Below are 27959 nucleotides of genomic sequence, written 5' to 3' on the forward strand. Positions count from 1 at the left end.
AGCATCAAGAATGGCATGAGAAGTGACAAGCTGCCCAGTACGTATCCATACTCTTAAAACAGTTTTTTCTTTCACTTGACTGAAGAAGAGCGAATGCACAGTATGTCTCAGCAAGATAGGTCTACAGTTCATACAGGTCAGACTTCATTGCATGTGATTGCTGACGTTTTTAGTGGTAGTAATAATCAGTAGATTTGCCTTGTGACACAGAATAGCTCGCAATAAAATTTAAATAAAAATATAAACATGTTTCAAACAAAAGAAATTAAGACATACCGAAAGGAGACCTAGTACATCATATGGTGAAAAATGCAGAATTCCTGCACAGAAATATCATATGTACTTCGGTACATCACAGTAACTAGTAAATCATGTTTTCATTGATTCAGCGATATAATCAAAGTTACACTGTGGGAAAACAATGAAACAAAATGTTAATATATTCATAATTTTTGTTACAGGTCTCTTATTCGATTCTAGAGGAACAATTCAAAAATTTTTTGTTAAATGGAGAAATAAATACAAAATAAGAAAAGAACTGCAGGATCAAATAGCTGTCAGAATTATTAAATACTTTGTGGCAGAATTGAATAGCTGCCCAGAACAAGGTTGTAACTCTCATTTCTCATAAGTAGGCTTTTTCGTGAATAATGGTTGTTAATGATGTGCTATGTATAATGTTTGTACTCGTATTAAAGCAGCACACAGTCTGCTTGTCAACCTTGCTCTAAAAAATTAAAAGTATGTACAGTACAATGTATTTTTTCCCATTTTCTTCAGCTCAATGAAACCATTGTAACTTAACATTTCTTGTGTAAAGAACGTCTGAAAACTGAACTGTTTTGTGCGAGAGGCAAGAATTCCGTAATATTTCTGGACTTACGAAAATGTACGAAATCATGTTGGATACATGAATAGGTGATTCCTGCACAGAAGTATTCACTCTCCTGAAAATATTTCTTACTACTCCCATGACTACTGTTCAGTCTGAGAGGTGTTTCTCTATGCTGAAAAGAGTGAAGACTTTTCTAAGAAGTACAATGACACAAGACTGTCTTGCTCCTTTGGCAATGTTAAGCTTAGAAAAGGTGATGATTGAAAATTTGGTTAATTTTAATGATCAAATGATTAATAAATTTTCTAGCCGCACAAACCAATATAGCATTTTTAAATTAAATTTTATGGTGTATAGTGTTTCAAAATTTTAATTATAAACAAACATAAATATCAACGGCAACAAAAATAGAAGCAGCAGAACCAAACAGCACTGGATCAGTGGTTGATTATGGCTTCAGCTTCAATACAGGTACAATTTATTAATACCAGTATAATTAATTTTCACTGTGGTACTGTACATAAGACATAATAATGCTGTATATTGAAAATTTTAGTGCAGCCCTACCAAGCTAAAATCTCACGAGCTGCCACATAATAATACACAAAATTTAAAATATCGATAATGTAAATTGTAAACAATTTTAATAATAACTCCTTGACAAAATTCTGCGTATGCCATTGTGTATGTGCGTGCGTGTTCCACCCCCCCCCCCCCAGTAATTTGTTAACAAAGCATGTTTACATATTTAGGCTAAGGCAGCGTGTCTGCCCCCACACTAACCGACCCGAGTTGGATTCCTGGCGGGGTCAGAAATTTTCATGTAAAATTTCTACCTCAGGACTAGAGAGATGGTGGTGCGCAATTTCTAATCACTAGATTGTGCACCAATATGACTGGGTTAAATCCCAAATCTCTCTGCAGTGCATATGAAGAGAAGGCATAATGTCATTGTTGATAGTGATTCGTCCGTCTGATAGGAACGTTAAGCCTGGCGGCCCCTTTGGTGTTACTTGACAGAAGTAGGCTATGTGCTGGCACCGGGTTTCCTCTTCTCCCTTCCTCATCTTCATCATTATCACTCATTTCAGACATTACACTTACACATACACTCACCCTAGTACACGACATAACTCTCCACAGATACACATCATGTACAGTGTGGCCTGCCGAAGTGGTGTACAACTAGAAAATGGATCACAGTCCTGTCATCTATCCGCAATATGCGGAACCCGAATCACGTAAAGTGAAGTGGATAGGCATTACATACATACATACATATTTAGGCTAAGGCCTAGCTCTAAGACAAAGGTAATGTTTAAAATCTGGAGATTTTTCGAGGGGATGTTATGGCGGATTTTCATTCTTGTGAGTTGGCAACACTGGTGTTGTATTGTACCGGCGAGCGCAATATGGAAGACGATACTCCAGTAATTTATGGATTAGAATTTCAGGTCATTAAATACAAAATAAATATATGAAAGGAATGCGATGTTACACTAATCTTTGATGATAACCTACTCTAAAGATTACTAATATAATACAGTATGTGTATCTGTGTATGGAGCATGAAAGTTTAAAAGTTGTGCTTGTAAATTTTTGACACGAGTAATAGAACTTGGGTGAGGGGGAACGAGCGTTGATGTAGTTCTAGTGATTTTGGAAATGAAAATGGTGGAATTTGTAAGAGATTTCTCGCGAAGATAGAATTAAAAAATTAAGGATTTTATAGGGAAACATTTGAACAAAAGAAAATTGTTCGGAAATGTAGTAAATTACGTGTGAAATGAGAGGTGCGTGGTAATGGTAGTGCAAACGTGGTTTCTAAGTGAAGGAAAGGAACGTACGGACATAAAACCTAAACTAACCTAACCTAGTCTGAGTGTAGCCTACGCTAGCGTGAAACTTTCGAGTTGTCACCAAAGTTATGTTAGTATTACAGAGCTGAAGGCGTGGAAGTGAAGTGGGAAATTAATCACCTTAGTGCTCGTTTGGATACATTTCAGAACACGGATTCCTTCCTTTCCCTCTTATTTCAAAATTCCAACTTTGTGCACACAAAATAAATTATTGATACTGAAAAGTGCCTTTTCGTAAGCATGATGATGCGCATTCGACAAACACAGACAAATCTGCTCTTTTTAGTATTTTAAGATATAATTCTGCCGTGCTTGGGAAAAGTGACATAAGTCAGTTTTCACAAACCTTTGATAATTTATTGACAACTTACGGAACATCTGCTCGCTTGGAAAAAAATACATAAGTATTTCTCCCATTACAATAATTCATACAGAAAAAAATAAAATCGACATAAACCAGTGTAAGTTGTCAATAAATTATCAAAAATGGTTTGTGGAAACTGACTTATGTCATTTTTCCCAAGCACTTCAGAATTGTCAGTGAGGAATCCGTATACTGAAATTTTCTTCCTCATCCAAATCCTATCTAACCTTGTTACTGATAGTGGGGTCTAGTTGTCAGTGCAAAGTCTCTGAAATGTGGCAGATGTCTGACGATATGCCCTATGTAACAACATTTTATGTAATCAGGCACGCGCGTTGGCTTCTCAACTGGCGGAATCTGATGCTGTGAGATTCTTGGTTGGCACACAGTCATTGAAGCTGAGTCACAACCAGGTTCATGTTGTGGAATTGAATGAGGAAACTGGAGGACTAACTACGCAAGTGTTCCAACATGGTGCGGGTGAAGTATGGACACTCACAGCGTCGCCCAGTGATGCCAGTATTATTGCAACCTGTTACAACACACTTACAGGTAAAATATAAAACATTAACACTTAAAACTTTAAAAGTGTTAAAATGTAATTAAAAAAAAGGTAATCTATCTTTGGTAACCTGATGGCATCATTTTGGCATGATGTTTCACTTTCGTTAGCTGTTGGTAACATTTCATCCTACATAATGTACTGTATTTAATAAATTCAAAATTCTCCATAAAAACTACACCAAATGGGGCACAACTTTTTTTTTGTGTCAGTGGCTTCTGTGGGATGTAAGAGTGATAAGTCCACACCTGTGGAGTAACAGTCAGCGCATCTGGCCGCGAAACCAGGTGGCCCGGGTTCGAATCCTGGTTGGGGCAAGTTACCTGGTTGAGGTTTTTTCCGGGGTTTTCCCTCAACCCAATACGAGGAAATGCTGGGTAACTTTCGGTGCTGGACCCCGGACTCATTTCACTGGCATTATCACCTTCATTTCATTCAGACACTAAATAACCTGAGATGTTGATACAGCGTCGTAAAATAACCTAATAAAAAAAAAAGATTGACAAACATGTTGTTTTTGATACCAGCCATAAATACTTTAAACACAAAAATAGTTTGATATTTACTTTATCCCTTCTTACCATCCATCTTCCAAGATACAGTATACTTAACAAGTCGTGAACCCAACATTTATTTCATTTCTATTGTATTTTTGGTCCAAGAAAAATACTAGCCTTTTACGAAAACACTTGTCTTTTATTCACTGATTTTCAGAGGCATCATTTTACATGGCTCGCTTTCAGCTGTGCCATGGCTGCAGGCACACACTGCACACCTGCCAACACTTCATTCCCCTTGTGATCAGAAGACTGACTCGATTCACACACATTCTTATGCATCAAGATATATTGGCTGGACGGACAAGGTTAAATTTGTACTATTATTTTTGCAAGTTGAAATTGTGGACGTCCCTAGACTGTTTAAGTCTACCTTTTCAAAAGTAGCTATTAAAATTGTTCTCCTTATGCTCTGAGACAGATGTAGTGTCGTAACAAATTTTTATTCACATGTTGCAACTCTCCTTGCGAAATGTTGGCTATTTCTTTCTATATTTTGCAGTTCATCTAATGTTCGAGGATTTGACTAATACACTCAGTTGTTAAAAGTGTCCCAAAAAAAAAAAAAAGTAGTATGTTAGGTCTGGGGATTGAGTGGGGAACAACCCTGCACTAAATACTCTGTCACTAAAAATGTCAGCAATCGCATTCAATGAAGTCCGACCTGTATGAACTATACCTATCTTTCTGATACATATTATGCAGTTGTTCTTCTTCAGTCAAGTGTGAGAAAAAACTGTTTTAAGATTATGGATACATATTGAGCAGCTTTAATTGTTTCGTAAAGAAAAAAAAAGTAGGGCCAATTATTCTAGTCGCACTCATGGCACACCACACTTTGACCAATGTAGCAATATTGATTATTTTGTCTGTTCACTCGCCCCTATTTTACGAAATTTTTATAGGAAATACTTATTGTTATAGTCCCATCGCTCTAATTTCTGGCAGCCAATCGCGTTGCAGGTTGGCTACATTTAAATGTGTGAGTCTTGTGATTCGCTGATTAATTTCTTAAGGCTCGATAAATACTTAATATAATCGCCCGCCACTATAGCTCTTTCGTTGGCGTTCACAGAAAGCACACGAAGACGTTATTTGCCGCTCAATTATTTGCTGAATTACATTGCGTTTGATTTATTATCATAGGAGCTACGACATGATAATGTTTAACGGTGTAGCAACTAGATTCCTCGTATGATAGCTCGGGAACGTAAGAACAAAAATGGCGAACGATACTACCTACTTAGACTTTATAAAGCCTTCACTTTCTAAGATGTAAGCAAAGAGGCGGAAATAACAGCGTCGGGACTATAATACTGTGACTTTTAATTCAACAATAATGTTACTTTTATTCATAACAATAATGGCTTTCTATTTCTGAATTTAAACACTCCCGTCAACAATGGATATTCCACTCCACACAGCAACACAGTATTCGTTATTGCACTCCACAGACGACTATGACAATTCACTTGGATTATTGAGAACAACAATGTACTCCTAATCTCAACTAATGTTCACAAAGCACTATTTACAAAACAAAACTGTCAGTTTCCAGTTCGTTTGCCTTGGCTAGTTCTCCTGGCTCATTCACTCAAGTTCACAGTATATCGAACCCAAGACATCCAGAGAAAGTCCACTGAACTTCGAACTCAAGACTTTCAGATAAAGTTCTCTGCACACCGAACCCAAGACTCCCGGACGTGTTGCTTCCGTCTGGATGCTGCCACAGTTACTCAAGTTCACTCACATCGAACCAAAGACTCCCGGACGCGTTGCTTCCACCAGGACGCTGCCACAGTTACTCACGTTCACTTGCATGTCGAACCCAAAACTCCCGGACGCTTCTGCCTGGACGCTGCCACAGTTACTCAGCTCACGGCTCGACGAACCCAAGACTCCTGGATGCATTGCTTCCGGCTGGGCGCTGCTGATTCACAAACTGAACTAACTGTCCAAACTAAAATTAGCTCTGGCTCTCTTGTCCCTTCTATTTATTACTAAATTACACTTCTAGAATGTACTATATCGAGTAGCTTCCACCTATTGGCTCACGTTGCTTTGTGGAGGTTTGAGAATCATCTGTTTCTCGTTGCTTCTTTTCCCCCCTTCACCTCGCACTGCCCAGTGCCCGTCGAAGTCCGCGTTTCGTAGCTTTTCTCCCTCTCCCTGCCGCAGTGTGCCTTCCTTTTGCCAGATGCGCACGAACTTTCTGGCCTGCTGTCACAATACAGTAGTAATTATATTTTTCAATTTGTGCAGGGAAAATTGGTTTCTTCGATATTTTGTGTGATTTTGAATATTTTTTCAATTTTATTTTGTAAAAATAGGAGAAAAATAAACCTATTCATATTCAAATTCATACAATTTACAAACTGCAAACATACATTTTTTTTTTTTCAATGCGAGCATGACTCTGTTAAGTATACCTAGGTACTTTAAAGAACATGAACATGCAGTAAAAATTTAAACATCCAAGTATCAAATATGTGCAATCATTAGCACTATGAATGCAGAGAAGTGGGCAAAGAAAAGTACGGGAAAATGAGTTTAAAAGTTTACATGCATATTAAACTTAATGACCGTATCCTTTTTAAGATGGTGTAATTAATGACACAACCGCCATAGGGTTCTAAAACTTCGTCAAAATGTAAAGTAGGTATCATAGCTTCATTGTCTATATGTATATATATATATATAAAAATCTGTAGCCGAAATTTTTCTGGTAATTTTCGATTTTGCAAAAATAATTGGTCCTAACATATATAATTAACCACCCTGAAACCGAAAATCGCTTTTTTGAAATTTTTGTTTGTATGTCTGTCTGTCTGTCTGTCTGTATATTTGTTACCTTTTCACGCGATAATGGCTGAACGGATTTCGATGAAAATTGGAATATGAATTAAGTTCGTTGTAACTTAGATTTTAGGCTATATGGCATTCAAAATACATTATTTAAAAGTGGGGTTATAAGGGGGCCTGAATTAAATAAATCGAAATATCTCGCTTATTATTGATTTTTGTGAAAAATGTTACATATCAAAGTTTCTTTAAAAATAATTTGCGATAAGTTTTATTCCTTGAAAAATTTTGATAGGACTTATATTTAATGAGATAAATGAGTTTTAAAATTAAAATAACTGCCATCTAAGACCCTGTAATGAATTAAAAAACAAATGACTTCGTCTATAAGGGACCTTGGACAGCAACAATCGAAAGCTATGAAAGATAGCCTACAGAGAATGTTTCTGTGTTTGTATGAAGTAATATCGGAAGCTAAATTAACCGATTTATATAATTAATTATTAATTCACCATTGGAAAGTGGAGTTTCTCTAGATGGACATAATGCTATAATGTTATTACAGTAACGTCAGATATAATATAATATAATATAATATAATATAATATAAGTTATTTGAAGGGTTCACAACCATAGCGGGCCAAGCGCCATTTACTGAATACGTAGAAAAGAAGGGTTAAAATTAAGTTATTACCATAATTCAATGGAAATCTATAACAAGTAAAATAAAATATACACATTAAATCTAAATGATGTCAATCTTCATTAAACTATGGTTGCATGTAATAAAAATTAAGAAACAGGTTAAAGGAATTGTCATTGCACCAAATGAATGTCTCTGGACCAAAATGATCGCATTTTAATTATTTGGATGCAATTTAAATTAAGTAACATATTAAACGATTTATCCTTCTATCAAACACGAATGTTCCCTGAATCAAACGTCCTATTTTAATTATGTGATTACTTTATATTTATTTCTTACGGGTGCAGCGGAGCGCACGGGTACGGCTAGCCGTACCCGTGCGGACTTTATTATTGGAAAAAGGAACGAAATTCCTAATACAGATTATGAAGACGGTGAAAAAGTCACACATTTTCTGCACCTGTAGTTGATAATGGGGTGTCTTAATAAATGAAGATTTAAGTCAGTTAATAGCGGATGTGACAGGTGTAGGAGTTACCACGGTGAAGCAAATTCATCTATCAATCTCGAAAACGCTCAGATTAATTAACACAAGATTCGAATCGACAACTTTTCTGGTGACCTATTGGTCAGAGACCATCCCATTGTCCAAGGATTACCATTCCTTATAAATACATGCTGCACGTAAATTAAATCGTTGAATTGAGTTCTTATATTTCCATTAATCCTTTTGGAACAGGAGATTTCTTGCTTCATTTATCGAATAACATATTTTCTTATTTCAACATGCATCTTCTTTCAGTTATTTATTGCTCTTGAACTCGAACATGCCGATTCCTGTCACTTCTGCAACTTGTTTCTGTGCTTCATGAATGTTTGTTATTAATGAAGACGACACAGTTCATACCTATTTTTCACCTTCTACTCCATGAAATAATAAACATTTGCAATAGGTCTTGGTTCCGGCTGTGCAATGCTTTTTTGCTTTTCATTTTAAAAATGTAGGGAACACACTATAAAATTATTCCAAACGAAAGTCGAGTCACTCCTTTGAATTCACTTGGACTGTACTGTGGTGTGTTTCATAATAATGATGACATGAGCTACAATTGTGAACATATAAACAACGACTGAGAGCATTATCACAACTTAGTCATGCAGTCCACACAGAACAACAATGGCTCATCCATTGAACAATGTCATCGAGACCATATTATGCCAAAAACAATTATGTCAATTGTAACTGAAATAGCATTTAATATCTCAAATAACTTTTGAAGACTATATGAGAACAATAAGTTAAATCATTATAGTGAAATTTCCACAGAAATGTAGAGCTTCACAATTAAGCTGTCTTTGAGTCAGTAATACAGTACTCAAATTTATAAGACAATGTAAGATTATTTGTAGAAAATCTTAGCTGCTTAGAGCCAAAGCTGGCTGTTATATTACATTTCAAACACAATCCAAAACTGCTTGCTCGTAAGGAATACATCATGATGTGTTGTGAAACATTGCACTGTTTCTAAAGCAGTAACAGTGTCATTAAAGGATACAAGATTGTTAGAAACAAGCAGGAGCAGCTCCGAATTACCACGAATTTCTAAGTGGCCACATCTTAACAATGAATACAGACTGTATTTGCATGGTCTTACATTTTCACGGCAAACCTAATTTTGAGCACAATTGATTTAGAACATATAAACGACTTTTAATTTCTCCTGGGGTTTAAAATACAATCATATAAATGTGAAACCTATAAACGGAAAATATATAACCGAAATAAATTAACATGAAAAGTATAGAAATTTTATCAGGATTTCAGCGAAAGTATAAAAGACACATTATTTTATAATAAAAGGTCATATGTTTCAGTTAAAAGTAGCATGATTATCATGTAATTTTTTCTGTTTGCAAGTGAAATTGTTAAATTAATTATTTTTTTTTTTAATATCGTCTTGCATCATTGAATTACATTGCCAGTTTTCTTCTTTCAGTTTACATTTTAAAAGTTACAAAGCAGGACAGATGACATAAGTCATCCTGTGTGTGTATGTGTGTGCGTGTGTGCACGTGCGTCTTCCCCCCCCCCCATCAAGATGTTTAATTCTTTGATTATTGTGGTACTTGTAGCTGAGAATACGTGCTGCATGAAGTCAGCTGTCTGGAGACTTCCTTTACGTGATGATACCGCAGAAGATGAAGTAGCAGAGCGAGGGAGTGTGAACGAACTGCCAGCAGTAGAACTTGTCTGTCAGTTAGACACAGAGCCCTTTGGTCAGGAAGTGAAAGTAACCTGCTTCCACCCCACTGATGGATCAAAAGCTGCATCAGTTGTGGATAATAAGTTCGTAGTTTGGGATCTGGACCATGGAAACACTGCCAAGGTAATATTACTACAATAGAGTGGTAGTTTTCATCTTGCAGTTTTGAAGAACAATGTGTTGGCATTAATATATGGGGTGCTCAGACCACAAGGGAATCAAGTCACAAAAGAAAGTTTTTAGAAAATTAGACTTGAAGTTCTTTATGTTTAGGTAATAATTACCTATTGAAGGTGAATTTGATTTTAAACATCTGCACAATTGCAAAGTTTATGAAGACATGATTCTTTTATGCTCTGAAAGTAGCCTCATCTAAGGTACTGGTATGTACAGACGAAATATCTTCCAATTGACCAAAAGTGGACTTGATTCCCTTGTGCTCTGAACGCCCTATATAGCATACTTCTCTGTGTATAATTTTTGCTGAAAAATTAAGGAAAGTCTTATTCAAAATGTTCTAAGAATGAGTGGTACATGAGGCATTAAATGAACAGTAATTTTATAAATGATTAAAATATACTGCAGACATGTGGATATTTTATTATATACATTATAATAAACTTCAATAATGCTTTTGATGCAATATGTAGAAATAGTATTATTGAGTGTTTAAAATTTTATGAAGTACCTAATAAAATGATACGATTAATAGCCCTAACATTAATAAACACTGAGGCAAAAATAAAGGTGACCCATAAGATAAGTGAAAAGTTCAGTATACGAAACTGTGTCAAACAAGGTGATCTGCTTTCAGCTACATTATTTAGTTTGGTTATAGACTTTATATTGAAGAAACTGGAGATGAGGGGAACATTACAACAAAATTAAGGCAATGTATAGCTTATGCTGATGACATAATAATAACTGCAAGAACAAAACCGGCTTTGATAGAAACATTTAACAACTTAAAAGAACAGGCAATGAAATTTGGAATGATAATTAATGAGAAGAAAACAAAATTCTTAAAATGCAGCACAAAAAGAGAAACTTTAGGAGATTTTAAAATAAATGATATAATGATTTAACAAGTTCCAAGTTTCAAATATCTTGGATCAACTGTTAATAACAACAACGCCATTGAGGAAGAAATAAGAGAAAGAATTGTAATGGGAAACAAAGCATACCATGCCAGCTTGCAGTTATTTAGAAGTAAATTGATATCTAAACAGTCCAAATTTAAGCTATACTGTACTACAGTAAGACCTGTAGTAACTTATGCTGACGAAACATGGGTTCTTAAAAACTCCATAAAACACAGACTACTAATTTTTGAAAGAGCAATACTAAGAAAAATTTTTGGTCCGACTAAAATGAATGATGGTACATGGAGAATTAAATATAACAGTGAACTGAATGAGCTGATAAAGAATAGGAACATAATAAATCATATAAAATCGCTAAGATTAGGATGATTTGGTCATATAAATAGAATGGAGAATAATAGACTGGTCAAACAAATATACAAATGGAAACCAATAGTTAACAGAAAGCAGGGTAAACCAAAAAATAGATGGGAGGATGATGTCCTGAATGATTTGAAATTGATGAAGGTGGAAAACTGGACAAAGATAGTTGGAAGCCGTAAGGAATGGAAGAAAGTTGTTGAGAAGGCCAAAACTTTCATCTGAGAGTTGTAGAGCCTGAAGAAGAAGACATTATAATAAATATGGTACCAAATGCCACTATAATTAAAGCTAAAAATTGTACATTTATTATTCATAAGTTGTTGTTGTTGTTTTCTAATGCCAGGCGTTTGACAATAAAGTCATTTGACCTCTTGCACTCCAATATTTTTCAAAGATATTATCATGGCCAGCCACTGAAGCACAGATTTTGAGGTGTTCCGAATCCATTTCTTGGTTTGAGTTGCACAATGGGCAGTTAGGGGATTGATATATTCCAATTCTGTGCAGGTGTTTGGCCAAACAATCATGGCCTGTTGCCAATCTAAATGCAGCTACAGACGATTTTCGTGGTAAATCGGGAATTAACTGTGGATTTTGATGCAGAGAGTTCCATTTTTTCCCTTGGGATTGTGTTATCAAATTTTGTTTATTGAAGTCTAAGTATGTAGATTTAATAAATCTCTTCACAGAGTAATACATAGATTTAGTAACAGATCTGTAAGTAGCAGTGCTGCCCTTCTTTGCTAAAGCATCCACATTCTCGTTTCCCAGGATTCCACACTGGGATGGTATCCATTGGAATACAATTATTTTATTGAGTGATATTAATTGAGAGAGCATTTTAGTTATTTCTGCTGTTAGAGATGAAGGTGTGTGTTTAGAGACTATTGATAGAATAGCTGCTTTGGAGTCTGACAATATAACTGCATTTTTAAATTTATTGATGTAGCATAGAAGATTCCTGAGACATTCACATATTGCAATGATTTCTCCGTCAAAACTTGCTGTTCCATACCCAAGAGATCTATAAAGTGAGAAGAGACGAACATAACACCTGCACCAGCACCTTGTTCTCTGGAGATCAAGGATCCGTCAGTGTATAAATGAAGCCAGTTTTGTGGAGGGTACCTAATATTAATTGTCTCTAAAGACAATTGTTTTAGTATTTCAATGTTTACTTCTGATTTTAGTACTTCTTCTGTTAAATTTAGATTATATTCTATATTTAATAGAGTTAAAGGGTTTGGTTTAATTTGTAGGTTTTCTTTTAAATTCGGGATATTGATTTTCTGTTTTAATTCTTAAACAATGGATATGAAACTTTTTTGAGTTTTCAATCTACAGAGAGGACTGTATGAATGCCATTATTCATAAGTTCAAACCACAATACTGTAATAAACGTCTTGTACAGTTGAACGTTTTCAATTGAACTTCAAGATGAAGCTGAAAGAACTGGAATCAACTAAAAACAAATTTCCCTGAAAATCATTTGCATAATTAAAATTAATTTAAACTTACCTTTGCACTGTTAATTGAAAACAAGGTTTAAAAAGTTGTTCCCACATAAATTAAGCTGACTGTAAAAGTAAAACTTCATTATACAGTAAATATCACATTATACTGTATTTTGCACAATTCAAACCACTTATTTAAAGAAGTCTGTAACTTTCTTTCTGTGAAAGAGCTGTAGCAGGTATAATTGAAAGTGTAGGTGGAAGAAGGGCACATCTACAATCATTAAGAACATCAAACTATTGGACTGATTGGATATTATGACCGGGATGCGCAATAGATCTTTTAGGTCACAGTGCAAGGGCTGTCAACCCCTTCCCCCTCTTAAATTCAATTCAGTTAAATTATGTTCTTACAACTTTTATTTGAGGAATCACAAATAAGACATACAACTCAATAATAATATTGCAATTTAATTCAAATCCATTATTCTCGAAATTTCTGTAACATATTTTCTATATGGAAGCATAAAAGGAGAACATTTAAATCGCCCTGTATGGTGCACCTATTTCATAGAACAGTCCAAGACGATTCTTCCTCTGAATAAATCTTAGGATTGTCTTTTTATTGTATTAAGTGAGGGTGTTGTATGTGATCCAACAAATCCTTAATCCAGTCAACATTTTCTTCATCAAGTTACTGATAAAGGTGTGCATTATCTTTCTTTTCTGCCATTTTGATTGGAACTGAAGGTACTCTTTCCAAGATTGTAGTGAATATGGATAAATCGTACATAGTTTTTCCAGAATCTGAAAACTTTGTACATGTACTGTTGTGTCTGAAATTCTCTGTCCTTTCGGTTTTTTAAAGAGGATCAAAATACAAAAATTAATTTTTAATTCTTAGTTAACAAAGTCCGCCAAGTTACCTCTGTGGTAGCATGTCTGCCTGCAGACTAGCCAGCCTACATTTGATTCGGTTTTCGTGTAAAATTATTTTCTACCTCAGGACTAGGAGAGATGACAGTGCACAACTTCTAATCACTAGATCGTGCACCAATATGCCTGGGTTAAATCCCAAATCTCTCCGCAGTGCATATGAAGAAAAGGCATATGTCACTGTTGATAGTGATATGTCTGTCAGATGGGGATGTTAAGCCTGGCAGTCCCCTTGATGCTATTCAACAGGAGTAGGCTACATGTTGACACTGGGTTTCCCCTTCTCCCTTCCTCATTTCATCATCATAATCATCATCATCCGTTACATACATTGTACTTACACAAACATGTACACATACACTCACCCTATAATCTTTTCATTGTAAGAATAATCCTACAGTAAACGTGACTGAAGTGAGGCTTGATTGGCTGCTGTTTGGTGCCAGGGATTCTCAGTAAGTGATCCCGCCCACTCCTGTACATTCTGTTTCATGTTAAACATTTCCCATTACTCGTCAAAGTAGACTTAACCTCACTACTATGCATTCTTTACTTAGGAAACTGTTACTTTATAATTAATTAATTGGATTCAACTCACTTAACTTTTGAAATAAACAACATATTATAATACTACTGTTTTTCTCGACGTGATTGTACTGTACGTGACTGTACTTGTGAAAGTTAGTATATTGGCAAGGGTAGATGACCAGATCTCACCCTTACGTGAGCTGACCTTCGAGCTGTTTCAGTTAAGGTATTGAAAATTTTTGTCTCCTTGGCGAGGATGGCGAGTTATTAGTTAGTTCTTATCTGCTTGTTGTGTGTGAATGTTTGCAGTTTTTTCTCTCGAGACCAACAGTGTAAGAATAGGCCAAGAGATAGTGGGATAGGGTGGCCAGTTCCGTTCCTCCTTCATTGCATACCTAGCTGACTAGTAACATAATTTAAGACTTAAGATGTGTACAAACAAAATTGTAAAAATGCTGTGAGCTAAAAATCATAATACAATTAAAGTGTTGGGTTGGCTGTGCTCTGAAACAAGGTTTGTGTGGAGTATGGGGCAGAAGGATGGGCACGAGTTAACTTTGGTGGACAATTACCTATTGGAGCCCTCCTGCAGGTGCTGCCACCAGCACAACAGGAACCTATTGCGTCATGTCATCTTTCCAGAAATCAATCTTTTGGAATTCTGCAGCAAACATTCCATGATGCTAGTAACTATGGGAATCCCTAGAATTGACACTTTATACATTCGTCATCAGATGTGACATTAAGAGGAGTTGTTGTTGTTGCTGCAGGCCATTCATTCTGGAGTGCTGGAAGGAAAGGGCCAGCCTCGCTTTACAACTGGCAAGTGGAATCCACATCATGGCTGTTCACAGTTCGTAACAGCCAATGATGGTCATGTTAGGAGTTGGGATCTGCGTGTACCTCCAGTTCGTTCGTGTTGGAGAGTCGAGAATGCTCATTGCCAGTTGGTCAGGTAAATTTAAAATATTTTATATGTGCAGAATGATTTATAAAATTATACCAGCACTTACAGATCGTATTTCTGAGGCTATTCTGAATAAAAATTTACGTAAAAATGAATCATGTTTGTTGTCCTTCGTGGTCTAGCGGATACCATGCTTGATATATGATACAATATTAGCAGATTCAAACTCAACAGTAGAATTTTAGGGGCAATATAGATTTTTAGTATGCCTTTCTTTGGAAGGGAAGTAAAGCTGGGAGGCATGTGTTATAGATTTATAATGCTTAAAAGAACCCTTATTTCTGATTAAAAGGACTCCAAACCAGGTCCGCAACTAGGGAAGAGGGAAAGACATGCTGGATGTGTGTCCCGGGCACCACGCCGGGGGGGGGGGGGGTACCAAAATGACAAAACAGTGTTTATAATTGAAGGGCTTGGGGTAAGAGGGAGGTAACTCCAAAATTCACAAAATTTCATTTCTCGTGTCTATCCTATAGGGAAAAATTAGTAGCATATTTGGTACAGGAATAAGGTAGATCCGCTGGAAATTGAGTGAGTTACAAGAATTTGAAACTTATCTCGCTTACATGTTTTTGCGCAAGAGAGATATATTTCCATATATTTAGGCCTAGTTGCAAGATTGGATTGCAGATACGAGGGTATGCGTCTTGATTTTTTTGTGTTATTGTTAACATATTTCGGAGTACTAGCTATAATACATTCTACTCGTTTAACTTTTCTGCTTCACTGATGCAAGTTTCATACCTCTTCTTCTAGAAAACTCTGCTAAAACACATTGTTGAAGTCAGGTCTCCATTATCTCCACATTACAAGAGACTTGTCTATATATACAGTATATCCATTGTGCACCCTGTGTGGAAATATGGTTGGTCAATTTGGGGGTCTGCTTCTGCTCTCAAATAAGAATACATGTCACACAAAATTGCTATTTGAGGCTGATGTCTGGTGCACTGTGGTATATTTGCAACAGGGACCTGCATTACGAGCTCTGTACTCCTGAGGTGATGGAGATTGTAGGACAAAGCTACATCATACTGTATCACTCTTTCCTAAACAACATGAATTCGTTGCTTTGAGTAATTGTCACCAATCTACTGCAAGATCCAGCTCACAGAAGACTCAAAGAAAACAACATTATAGATATGAGGCTGTAGAGTTCTTTTGGGATGTCAGTGGATAATATCCATAAACAAGTGTTACATGATTTAATTTTTTCTGTTATAATTAGTCACAACTATAATGTACTTATTTCTGTATATTGAAATTTATTTAATTATAATTTGCCTGCAAAAGCGTCTATGTACACTTTTTACAAAAATTAATTATGTGCATTTAAAAGAGGAGAATGATTTCTAAAATGGTTCTTAAAATTTAAAGATGATATATTTGCAATTTTAATAAAGTAATAAAGGAAGTGTCTTAGCACAATGATATAAAAGCAAACAATTTTCTTGTGAAGTTTTTTCACTGTTGACTTCAAATCACATAGCCATTTTTACAGGCACAGTGATGAATGATGATATACAGCCTGATCCGTTTGGGTATGGATAATATTAATGTATTATTATAAAGCTATTATGATAGTAGGAAACATTTCTTGCTGGACATATTATGATTAAAAGATGGGAATTTCCATATATGACAATCAACAATGCATAATCTGAAAGGACAAATGAAAATCATAGATGATTAAAATGGCTACTACAAATCAACAGCGGGCACAATGTGTTCTTTGGTATGCTAAATTGAGAGTGTTAAAAGAGTTCAAAGGGAATTTCGACGTGAGTATGGTGTGCGTAATGTCCCTAAATACGTTTTCATAATGTTGTGGTATCGAACATTTGTAGAAACAGGTTCTGGTTAAAAAACCATGCAGGAGGTTGCAGGTGAAACCCAGTACGAGAAGCAGCTATCTCTTGACTTGGTCCCCAAACTTCTCAGATCTAACCCCTCCTGACTTCTTCGTGTAGAGTTTTATTAGAGAGATTGTCTATACACAGAAACCCAGGAACATTGATGATCTGAGAGTAAAAATTACTCAGACTTTTCAACAGATCACCCCTCTTACATTACTATGGACATGGACTGAATTGCATCACTGTTATGAGTTGTGCAGGGTGCGCAATGGGAGTCATGTTGAGCTCTGAGGAATCTTCCTCTTTCAGTGTTGTATGCACAAAGTTTCAACAAATAAAGTTCAGTAGTAAATGTTTTGTGATGTTTTTATTTTATCCATACCCAAAGGATCACCGTATATATATTTAAATTGTTATATGATTCATTGTCCATTTATGTACCACATAAACCTTGAAACAAAAATAAATAAGTTAGGTTGACACTAGTTCACTAAAGCTTCTTTGCTGACGCCATCCATACTAATGATACATTACAATGTGTTCTAATAGAGATTTTGACTTCAACCCTAATAAACAATACTATATGGCCACATGCGGAGATGATGGATACAGCCGCTTCTGGGATGTCCGTAATCCATCAGAACCTGCAATAGCAAGAGCTGATCACTCTCATTGGTAGGTATAACTCGAATATATGTAGACAACATATTTGAAGGAGTTCGATTTTATTACTTTATTGATGATTGCTTAAAGTTTTGTCTCGTATTAATGTCTAATTTAATAGAAAACATTTCTAGGTTTTATTTTAGTATTGAAAAGTCTGAAGACTCGATATTAGTGCTGACTTAGGGCATTTCTGTACTTACTTCCTCTGTAGAGCATTCACTCTAGCACAGTTGGTTTTCTAGAAATGTAGGACGTACATTGTAGTCCCCCCTTGTTTTCTATTTTGGCAATAAGAAACTTTAAACATTCACCCACAAGATTTAGGTGGTGGTGGTGGTGGTGGTGGTGGTGGTGGTGGTGGTGGTGGTGGTGGTGGTGGTGGTGGTGGTGGTGGTGGTGGTGGTGGTGGCGGCAGGGGCGGTGGCGGCGGCGGTGGTCCTTGGAAGTTCTCCTTCGCCTTCTAACTTCCCAGTATAATTTAGAGTCCGAATCCAAAAGATTTGATGTTAAAGCTGGACATTTTCGTAGATTATTACGATGTACCGAAGTACATATAATATTTCTGTGCAGAAATTGTGCGTCATCATATGATGAAGGATGAGTGGAACGAAGAAAAATTCTCTCCAGCACCGGGATTTGAACCTGGGTTTTCAGCTCTATGTGCTGACGCTCTATCCACTAAGCCACACCGGATTCCCATCCCGATGTCGGATTGAATCCTCTCAGTTTAAGTTCCACCTCTTGGGTTCCCTCTAGTGGCCTACCCTCATGCACTGCGTCATAGATGTATGACAGTGGCACAATGTGTCCATACATGTGCAGAGGTGCACTCGTTATGAGTGACTAAGTGGCCGGGATCCGACAGAGTAAGCGCTGTCTTAAATCACAAAGTGTTTATTTTTAGCATATCATATATTATTACAATGTACCGAAGTACATATGATATTTCCGTCCAGAAATTCTGCATCATCATATGACGAAGGATGAGTGGAACGGAGAAAAATTCTCTCTGGCGCTAATTCTGTCGGATCCCGGCCACTTAGTCACTCATAACAAGTGCACCTCTGCACATGTATGGACATTGTGCCACTGTCATACATCTACTGTCTACATGTCTAGTGCATGAGTGTAGGCCACTAGAGGGTACCCAAGAGGTGGAACTTAAACTGAGAGAATTCTATCCAACATTGGGATGGGAATCTGGTGTGGCTTAGTGGATAGAGCGTCAGCACGTAGAGCTGAAAACCCGGATTCAAATCCCAGTGCCGGAGAGAATTTTTCTCCGTTACATTCATCCATCATTTTCGTAGATGTTCTTGATTCATCAAAGAGTCTTCTAGGTTACACAGGATGCATTTTGGTGAACCAAAAATTCCAATTTTAAACAGGTGTGCTGCTAAACAGTCATGGTCAGCATTCGAAATTTTGCTACTGCATCATGTCGAGGAGAATGAGGTATATATTCTTTTTCAGTAAGCAATACTAAGGAAAGAAGCAAGTAGTGGCTATAAATTGTGCTGAGCAAATTCAACAAGCTACAGTTGTGTTGTATGAGCTTTCCTAGAAATTTTGCTCCACCTGCTTTGATATTTGCCATGAAGAAGTCAAAACAAAAATTTTTTATGAAGCTTCATGTGGAATGTTAGGACTAATGAATGAATTGGAATGGAGGTCCGGAAAGTTCACACAGTGGCTGAAACACTTCAAAGAATAAATAAACACATTCAAAAACAACAAATTACTTCCCTGGTTGATGGTTATTTGGGCCACAAATAAATTTATGTGTTGACATACCAGAGATAATGGTTTCATTCTCTCTGCAACTCACACATCAACTTCACCCCTTAGGTGGTTCTCTGAAAACGTATCACAATCAGGAAGACTCCAAATGGTTTAAGGTTCATCTTAGGAGATTTGATTGACCCAGTACCAAATTGGCAGTTTATTTTCATTGACTTACAGGAAAGCAGCCACCAATCATAATGCCATTAGTTGATTTGCACAAACAGGAATTTGGTCTTTGAATCCTGATGTATTTTCTGATCATGTTTTTAGTGCTGCAGCAATAACTGAATGGTCTATCATGAGAATGAAAGCTCAGAACTGGAAACTGCAAATGTTGAAGACAATGCACAACTGGAAGTACACTGTACCTGCACTGATCTCTAAACTGCAGCTGGATCAGCAACACCAGTCAGTATCTTCAATTGCTGAATGATCTTTTTTGTGATGTTCTGGAGAAGTATCTGCCTGTAGATTTTTAAAGAAAACTACATCAAGTTTATTCGTGAGACAATTGTACGTATCCCCATTTCCGTTTCATCACAAATTGGGCATCTCTATAGGAAAAGAAGCACAGCAGAGCACAAATTTTTACCTGCAGCCCATATGTTGCTGAGCTGAAAACAAATGTAATAGAGAAGAAATACTTGGAATTATGATGTGCATGACACTAAGTGAAGAAAAAGCTTACTTTTGATCAAGAAGTGGACAATGATGATGTGGGCTGCAACTCAGATGATGGTGATGATGATGTGTCATGTCTTTATTGAAATGATTTATTCAGTCATTCAAGATCAAAAGAGACTTGGCTCATCTGTACTAAGTGCATTATGTGGGCATACAGAAAGTGGCAAGTGTGTTTGTCTCTCCAAGAGAGCGAAGTTATTTTCATACCATATATTCAAGTACTGTTCAAGAATTTAAATATTTGGGTAGTATAATTGACAAGGATGGTGGAGCCTTTGAGGATGTAAAGAACCGAATAAAAAATGCAAATAGTGCATTTGTCCAGTTGTACACAATATGGAAATCTTATATTATATCTAGACTTTATTGTCAAACGCCTGGCATTAGAAAACAACAACAACAACATATTATATCTAGATCTACAAAAATTAAAATCTTTAATAGTAATGTGAAATCAGTCTTATTATATGGCTGTGAGACATGGAAAACAAGTAAAATTATACAAAATAAACTGCAAACATTTGTTAATAGATGTTTATGAAGAATTTTAAAAATTAGATGGCCAGATATAATTACAAACTCAGAACTGTGGAAGATAACAAATCAGAAAGTAATCACAATAGAAATCAAAAGACGAAAGTGGAATTGGATAGGGCATACAATCAGGAAAGAAGATGGAGCAGTAGAAAGAATGGCTTTGGATTGGAACCGAAAACATGGAGCGAAGTGAAGAAGTTGGCTACAAATAGGGTCCGATGGAGGCACTTTGTGAATGCCCTATGCTCCTCATGAGGAGATACAGGAGTTTGATTGATTTGATATATTCAAGTGAAAACATTCAATATCTCACTTCAAAGTGGGTATGTCATTTTACCCAAGTATTATCGATAAAATGTCATAGTGTTGCATTTTTTTTTTAATCCTGTAAAGAGGGCACCTAATTAAAAATATCTTGTCTTCAACTGTGCCATACTAAAAGCAATGTAGTATAATATTTGTATCTGTAAAACAATGTTCTAATTTTATTATGAAGAAACACACCACCAACAGCAGTTTTCTTCTTATGGTATGTCATTTTAGGACAGTTTCCCATACTGATTTATTAAATTTTTTGTTTAGGGTGTGGCGCATTCGTTACAACCACTTCCATGACCAACTTGTCCTCACTTCTAGTAGTGATTCTCGAGTAATCCTTACGAGTGTGGCATCCATTTCCTCAGAACCTCTGAGCCACATGATTGATGACGAATCCAGTCCGGGGGACAATGCAACTGATTCTCAAAAGGAGAAGTAAGTATGTGTGCAACGAGTAGGTAACATCACCTCAGGTTTATATACATTTAACAGAATTGTAGGAAGCACACACACACATACGCATATTCTAAACATGTAGACAAGCACATGTGCATACAAAATATTAATGTGTATGTAGAGTCAATAATTTCATGGTTATTGTGAAGATTGTGGCACTTCATACATGTCGACCTTCAAGATAGCATCACTTAGCTACAATGCACCTCTGTCAGCATTGTGTATACATAGGTCACTGAAAGAACAGCTCAGACAGTTCCTATGAAGTCAGAAAAGAAAAGATTCTAAAACTTGATCCGCCTATTCCAGCGTTTCTCAAACTATGGTCTGTGGACCACCTGTGGTCCTCGAGGTCTGCCCTTGTGGTCCTTCAAAAAAGACAGAAGAAGAAAATAAAATTCGAACAAATTGCGTATCACACTGTAGCTTAAAATCTCAGAGTTTGGAAATGACACATGGCAATCGAATTTCGCATTTTCTCCCAGTACTGACATTTTATGAAATTTATTATCCTACCCATCTATCGACTTCCCATTCTACTCTCAGCAACAAAAGAGGGATTTAAAGCACTATATATGTGGTGTTTCTCGACATCTTTTCCCTGCACATTTGGCGCCGCGCCTGTAACCCAGCCAGGGACCACCCGAATTCATAACAGAGGACCAAAGTACCGAATCTTAATTCAGTTTTAAAATATAAGTATACTGGTATTAAAATATGCTACGAAAATGATAAAGTTGCTTTCGAAGGGAACAAGAGTAAGGTGGTCCACATAACTGTTCTGACTTTAAAAAGTTTGAGAAACACTGGCCTATTCTGTTACACGGGTTTCATTTACATTATGGTGGAAACACCCTTGGATTATTGTACAGTAAGGACTCGATCATCTGAATACTCAGTAAACTGAAGGATGTAATAATCCGAATGGGCTTGCGAGACGCCTTCCTCTACCTCCTCACACATTGTAACTTGTCCGACACGCAAACCACATAATAAGACTTGACGACTGCCTGTCAGCTGTTAGTCTTCAGAACAGTTAGAACAGGTTATGTGGGTATATTATCACTAGGGCTATGAAAAGGGAGCAGTTAAAGCTAGTGATAGTACCGAGTATAGCTGCGGAGGGTGGAATGGGGTGAATTTCCCCTATAACTTGATGTAAACAGCATACAGTCTGTACCACTGCTTACATCAAGTTGTAGGGGAAATTCACCCCATTCCACCCTCCGCAGCTATACTCGGTACTATCACTAGTTTTTTACTGCTACCTTTTCATAGCCCTAATTATCACACTGGTCTTTTTGTCATCTTTGTATGTTCCCCCCCCCCCCCCCCCGAGTGTCAAGGAGAATGTCCATGTGTAAACACGAAAGTTTGAGTTTGAGAGACAAGGCAAGATATTATCATGGTCAGCCAAACAAAGAAAATGTAACTCAGTTCATAAGCACAGTGAAACATGGCTATGGTGTGTGCGTGCGTGCGTGCGTGCGTGCGTGCGTGCTCGCACGCGCTCTGGATTTAACAATGAAGTCATCATCCTTCTTGCTTCCCAATATTTTGATGGAAGGTCCACAAATGTCCTAAGAGTTTCACAGTTAGCCAGGTGCTCCATCTCCATGTCCTCTTCTCTGGTGCACAGTAAGCATTTAGGTGAATTCAGTACTCCAATACGATGGAGGTGTTTACTGAGGTAATCATGACCAGTAATCAATCTAAACATGGCCACGGCAGATTTTCGAGGTAGATCAGGAATTAGTTTTGGATCTTTGAATGATTCTTTCCATTTTGAATTTTGATGTTTTGCCTGTTCGCTGTTACTTATTCTTTTTATGACTCGTTTTATTGATTCATATGGGAACTTGAAATTTGTTAAGTTGATTTTAGTTCCTTTCTTTGCTAACATATCTGCTTTCTCGTTACTGTTCAGTCCACAGTGGGCTGGGATCTATTGGAAGACCACTTTTTTATTTAGCATTTGAATTTGTTTTACCATGCAATGAATTTCTTTTACTTTTTCCATTTTAGGGGATGTAGTTGAGCTGATGAGCCCACGAAAATGCTATGGTAAATGATGTTGTTGTTGTCTAGTGCCTTGCATTTGGCAATGAAGCCATTAGCAGTCGTGCTTTCCAATACTATGGTATTTCCAATGCCATGGTAAATGTAAAACCCTGAAAATCCCAAGGTGGACAATGCTGTTTTCATGTAGTTCATTCAACAGAGACTGCTGCACATTCCAGTGAGTGGTGTGAAATGCTTTCTGAAAAACCTCGAATTTTCCACCGTCAAATGACGAAGAACCACGTTGGTTAGGCTATTTAAAAAATGCCATGGCATCGAACATCTCAAAATTACAGGCAAAAAACTCTCGAACAAAGAGGAGTCAATCGAACTATTTCAAAGAGAGTTTGAAGAACTCGTGAGAGAAAAACTCGAGTGCAGAACAAATCTACTTCTTCAATGGACAAGAAAATATGAAAGACCAGTGTCACATCTTACTGATACAGCACATGAAGATTTGTTATTGTTACGAATTAACATTGTCTTCCTCAGTATAGGTTTGAAAATTTTGTTGTACCTTACTGAAACTTCGAAGTAGTGCTGTTGATTCGAGATTTTGTGTGCATATTTCTGTTGTGATTGATTTGATAGTGGCGACTCCAGTGCAGAGAACAGTTATTTTATCATATGAACAAAGAGAACATTCTTCGAAATTTTCTCTTCAATTAAAAACAAGTCCTCGAGACTGAGTATCCAGAGTTTTGTTTGAAAATGTCTCTGTGCTATATTTACACAAAACATCACTAAGATTACATTATCAACATCATTATCATCTGGCTATTGCACTGAACCCAGTGGTGATGTTACTAAATTCATGTCATCTTTTCAGAAGTCATCTCCTTCCTGATCTGTAATTCAGAATGTGCTTCGACCATTTGGACTATGGCATTCATTTGACGCATTTTTTTTTCTCTTCCTATTTATACAGAATGATACAGAATAAGAGTGAAATATTTTGAAACAGACTATGAATGATCGGAAAGCCGTACTTTCTGATAGAAGGGCATTGAAGTTCAGAGAAAACATTACAACACTTGCACTTTTACTTTCACTTGTCAGCTGATTAATTATTTTCCTCTTATCATGAAATAATGCTGTGTGCTGATTATATTTTATAATGATTTAATGTAACAGTATATATCCCAAGAGGCTGGGTTCATAAGCATATTTTAACAATACAGGATGCATTATTATAAAATACAGGATGTATTTTATATTATTTTGTCAGCAGAAAGGCGAAATAGCTGTTTGACATAACGACACCTGACAGTTTTGCAAGCATTTAATAATGACGCACTATGGAATCCCTAACTCTTGTGAAGATTCATAACAATAGAAAGACACATTTTTCCATCCAGTATGTCACTTGCCTAATAGCATAAGTCCATAAAACTGCCACTTCTTGAAATAATTATGCTTTTGCTTTATGACATAACTTCCCTTGGTACAGGTATTACCATGACTATTACATTTTTACTACGTCATTCTACTTTTGACCAATAAAACGGTAGGAAAGGATGTCTTTCAAACAATGATGGCTACTTATCGCACAATTTTATCGCTGTCCTAGCATTTGTTTAATTTTATTGCTTCTCTAGCATTTGTTTGTTTTTATCACTACCCTAGCATTTGTTTCTTTGTTTGCCAACATTTCAAACTGCAAATTCTTTATGGTACTATAAAACATGCTTTGCGATCGTAATTTGTTTCCTGCATATATAGTCGGCTGAAAATGGTGGCTCCGTTCAAACATTTTGGTGAAGATAGCATTAGTGAAATATAATTTTAGTAGTCAATTAATATCTATTTTATTGTATTAGAGTACTTTATTTCTTCTGTTCTTTATATACTATTGTTTTTATCACATCCCTATCATTTGCTTATTTCTTCTATTCTTTATATACTTATGTTTTTATTACCTCCCTATCATTTGTTTCTTTGTTTGTCAACATTTCAAACTGCAAATTCTTTACAGTACCACAGTGTAGTATAGACAGCCACGAAGCTTGAGTTGATGAGGGTATTAGGAACAATAGACTGTGCTGGTACTGTTTCACATTGTATGTGATGAGACGATAGTAGCGATCTAGTGGTTAGCAACTATCTATTCCTTACATATTGAGCTTCGCGACTGTATACTAGACTGTGATGGTACTATAAAACATGCTTTGCAATTGTCATTTGTTTATAGCATAGACAGTAAACTGAAAATGGGGACTCCGTTCAAACGTTTTGGTGAAGCTAACATTAGTGAAATAGAATTTCAGTAAGTCAATTAATATTTTATTGTATTAGAGTACTTTATTTCTTCCAATCTTTATATATATTTTCTTCTAATCGTATAATAGTCAGTTAAATCCCACTCGAGTTTTGATTTTCTCTAGATAAATCTGCTCGTGTTCCACTTGCAGGAGCAGATTTATCAATAAAATCAAAACCTCTAGTGAGATTACTGTTGATAAAATATGTAATTATATTCCTGGGCTTAGGTTGGAGGATGGTGTGCTGGCAACGTACGACGAACATGAAGATTCAGTCTACAGTGTTGAGTGGTCATCAGCTGATCCATGGACATTTGCATCACTCAGTTATGATGGTCGTTTAGTGATCAGTAAAGTGCCACGGGCTGATAAATATATGATACTGTTATAACATTTTATCACTATAGCCTACAAAATATTATGATCGCATGTAATTTTGCATGGGAGCTTTGTAATTAATTAGTGCTTAAGGAACACAAAAAGAGTCTGGAAAATTCTTCTACAAGAAACCTTGAACCAGAGTACCATTCTAGTGAGAAACGTTTTCAACACTAAGCAAGAAAAGTTTTGAAAAGGGGATAAAAATAATACATTTTTCCACCTTCTACACTCCTTACTTTACTATCTTTCACTTTCTGTTCCTTATCAGAATTCAAATCAGGGATATCCATGTTTTAAAAAATTTATGGAATATTAAGGAATTACCAGTTTGGAAATTTCCAGTTAATAGTTCTTCTTAGTGGTAAAGTGGTTGATCATACTGTCCATTAGCGCCGAGGTTTTGAAGTTCTAACTGTACAGAGTGATAGATTTTTAAGTGTGACAAAAATCCTTCATATAACTTGCTTTAAAAGGAAAAAAATTATTTTACGTCATAAAGAAGAATCCATTTCTGAACGAGAGGACTTCAGATAAATTTACCTGTCATTCCTTACTCATGTCAAAACATCCAATTCTTCTGTCGTAATAATAATAATAATAATAATAATAATAATAATAATAATAATAATAATATAGAAATTCATAATACGTAATAAGTTCTGTCTTACAGAAACTATTCTTCAAAAATATAATTTACCTTTTCAAGAGCTCAGAAGGGTCTTAGTTGAGCATTACTGTTATCCAATCAAGAGTAGCGTTGCCGTAAGGGCACATGGACATGTGTCCTCCCATGAAATATCGGAAATTTCCTGGTGAAAATATAAATATTACAATTTTTTTAATAAGCGCCGATTTTGTTTTAAATAATGCAAAGGCAAAACAAGCAGCATATAGCCATAAGTTGGATGATATAAATGTTGTTGTTGTTTGGTAATGCTGAATTTCTGACAACGAAATCATTAATTCTCTCACTCTCCAGTATTTTTCATTCAAGGATGCCAAGTTGATAGTGGTTGGGCAGTGTTGAAGATGATTTTGATCCATTTCCTCTTGAAGATCACATAAGGGGCAGAGTGGTGAAGGTGATATTCCAATCCTGTGGAGATGCTTGGCCAAGCAGTCGTGGCCCGTAAACAGTCTAAGGCCCGATTGTACAAACCATTTAATCTTAGATCAGAGGTTAAATTGATCCTTGTCTCAGCTGAACTTGGAATTTTGTGTTGTATAAAGTCTAATCTGAGATTAATTAGTCTCAAACTAAAGTCAACTTTGACTGAAGAAATTTCTCCGATTAAGTTAGATGATCCAAGTTCAGTTATTTCTTTTCTGTTTGAAATATACAAGTGACAGATTGTGCAAATAAAATATCCATTATTATTAATATTAATAGATATGTTAGGTATATATATATATATATATATATATATATATATATATATATATATATATATATATATATATATATTTCTTTCAATTTCTTGCCTTAATACACAAACATTCTTATATTTTATAAGGCTCTATGATGTTCAGCAGTATCAAATTACATAACCTATAATTATATTATGTTTATAACAACCATTAATTATTAATGGATATGATAGCTACATTCATAAATGTTCAATTAACTGTATTACTAAACGAAAATTGTCGTTTTATAAAGCTGTATTATGTTTAGCAGTATCAAACACCATAACATGATAACAACTTGGAGAAC

General features: G+C 36.0%; 1 protein-coding gene across 2 annotated transcripts; it reads left to right on the forward strand.

Annotated features, from left to right (window-relative positions):
• The first annotated feature begins 2213 nt into the window (after nucleotides 1-2213).
• LOC138696058 (EARP-interacting protein homolog) lies at nucleotides 2214-26471 on the forward strand. 2 transcript variants are annotated; one of them, XM_069820567.1, is made up of 7 exons: nucleotides 2214-2289; nucleotides 3385-3610; nucleotides 9759-10012; nucleotides 15044-15228; nucleotides 17646-17771; nucleotides 21351-21521; nucleotides 26093-26471. In XM_069820567.1, the coding sequence occupies exons 1-7, from the start codon at nucleotides 2248-2250 to the stop codon at nucleotides 26253-26255; spliced, it is 1167 nt and encodes a 388-aa protein (XP_069676668.1). In that variant the 5' UTR covers nucleotides 2214-2247; the 3' UTR covers nucleotides 26256-26471. The 2 variants fall into 2 exon arrangements, with proteins under 2 accessions (XP_069676668.1, XP_069676669.1); XM_069820568.1 differs by lacking the exon at nucleotides 21351-21521.
• Nucleotides 26472-27959: the final 1488 nt, after the last annotated feature.

The sequence above is a fragment of the Periplaneta americana genome, chromosome 3 (assembly GCF_040183065.1).
Source record: "Periplaneta americana isolate PAMFEO1 chromosome 3, P.americana_PAMFEO1_priV1, whole genome shotgun sequence".
NCBI lineage: Eukaryota > Metazoa > Arthropoda > Insecta > Blattodea > Blattidae > Periplaneta > Periplaneta americana.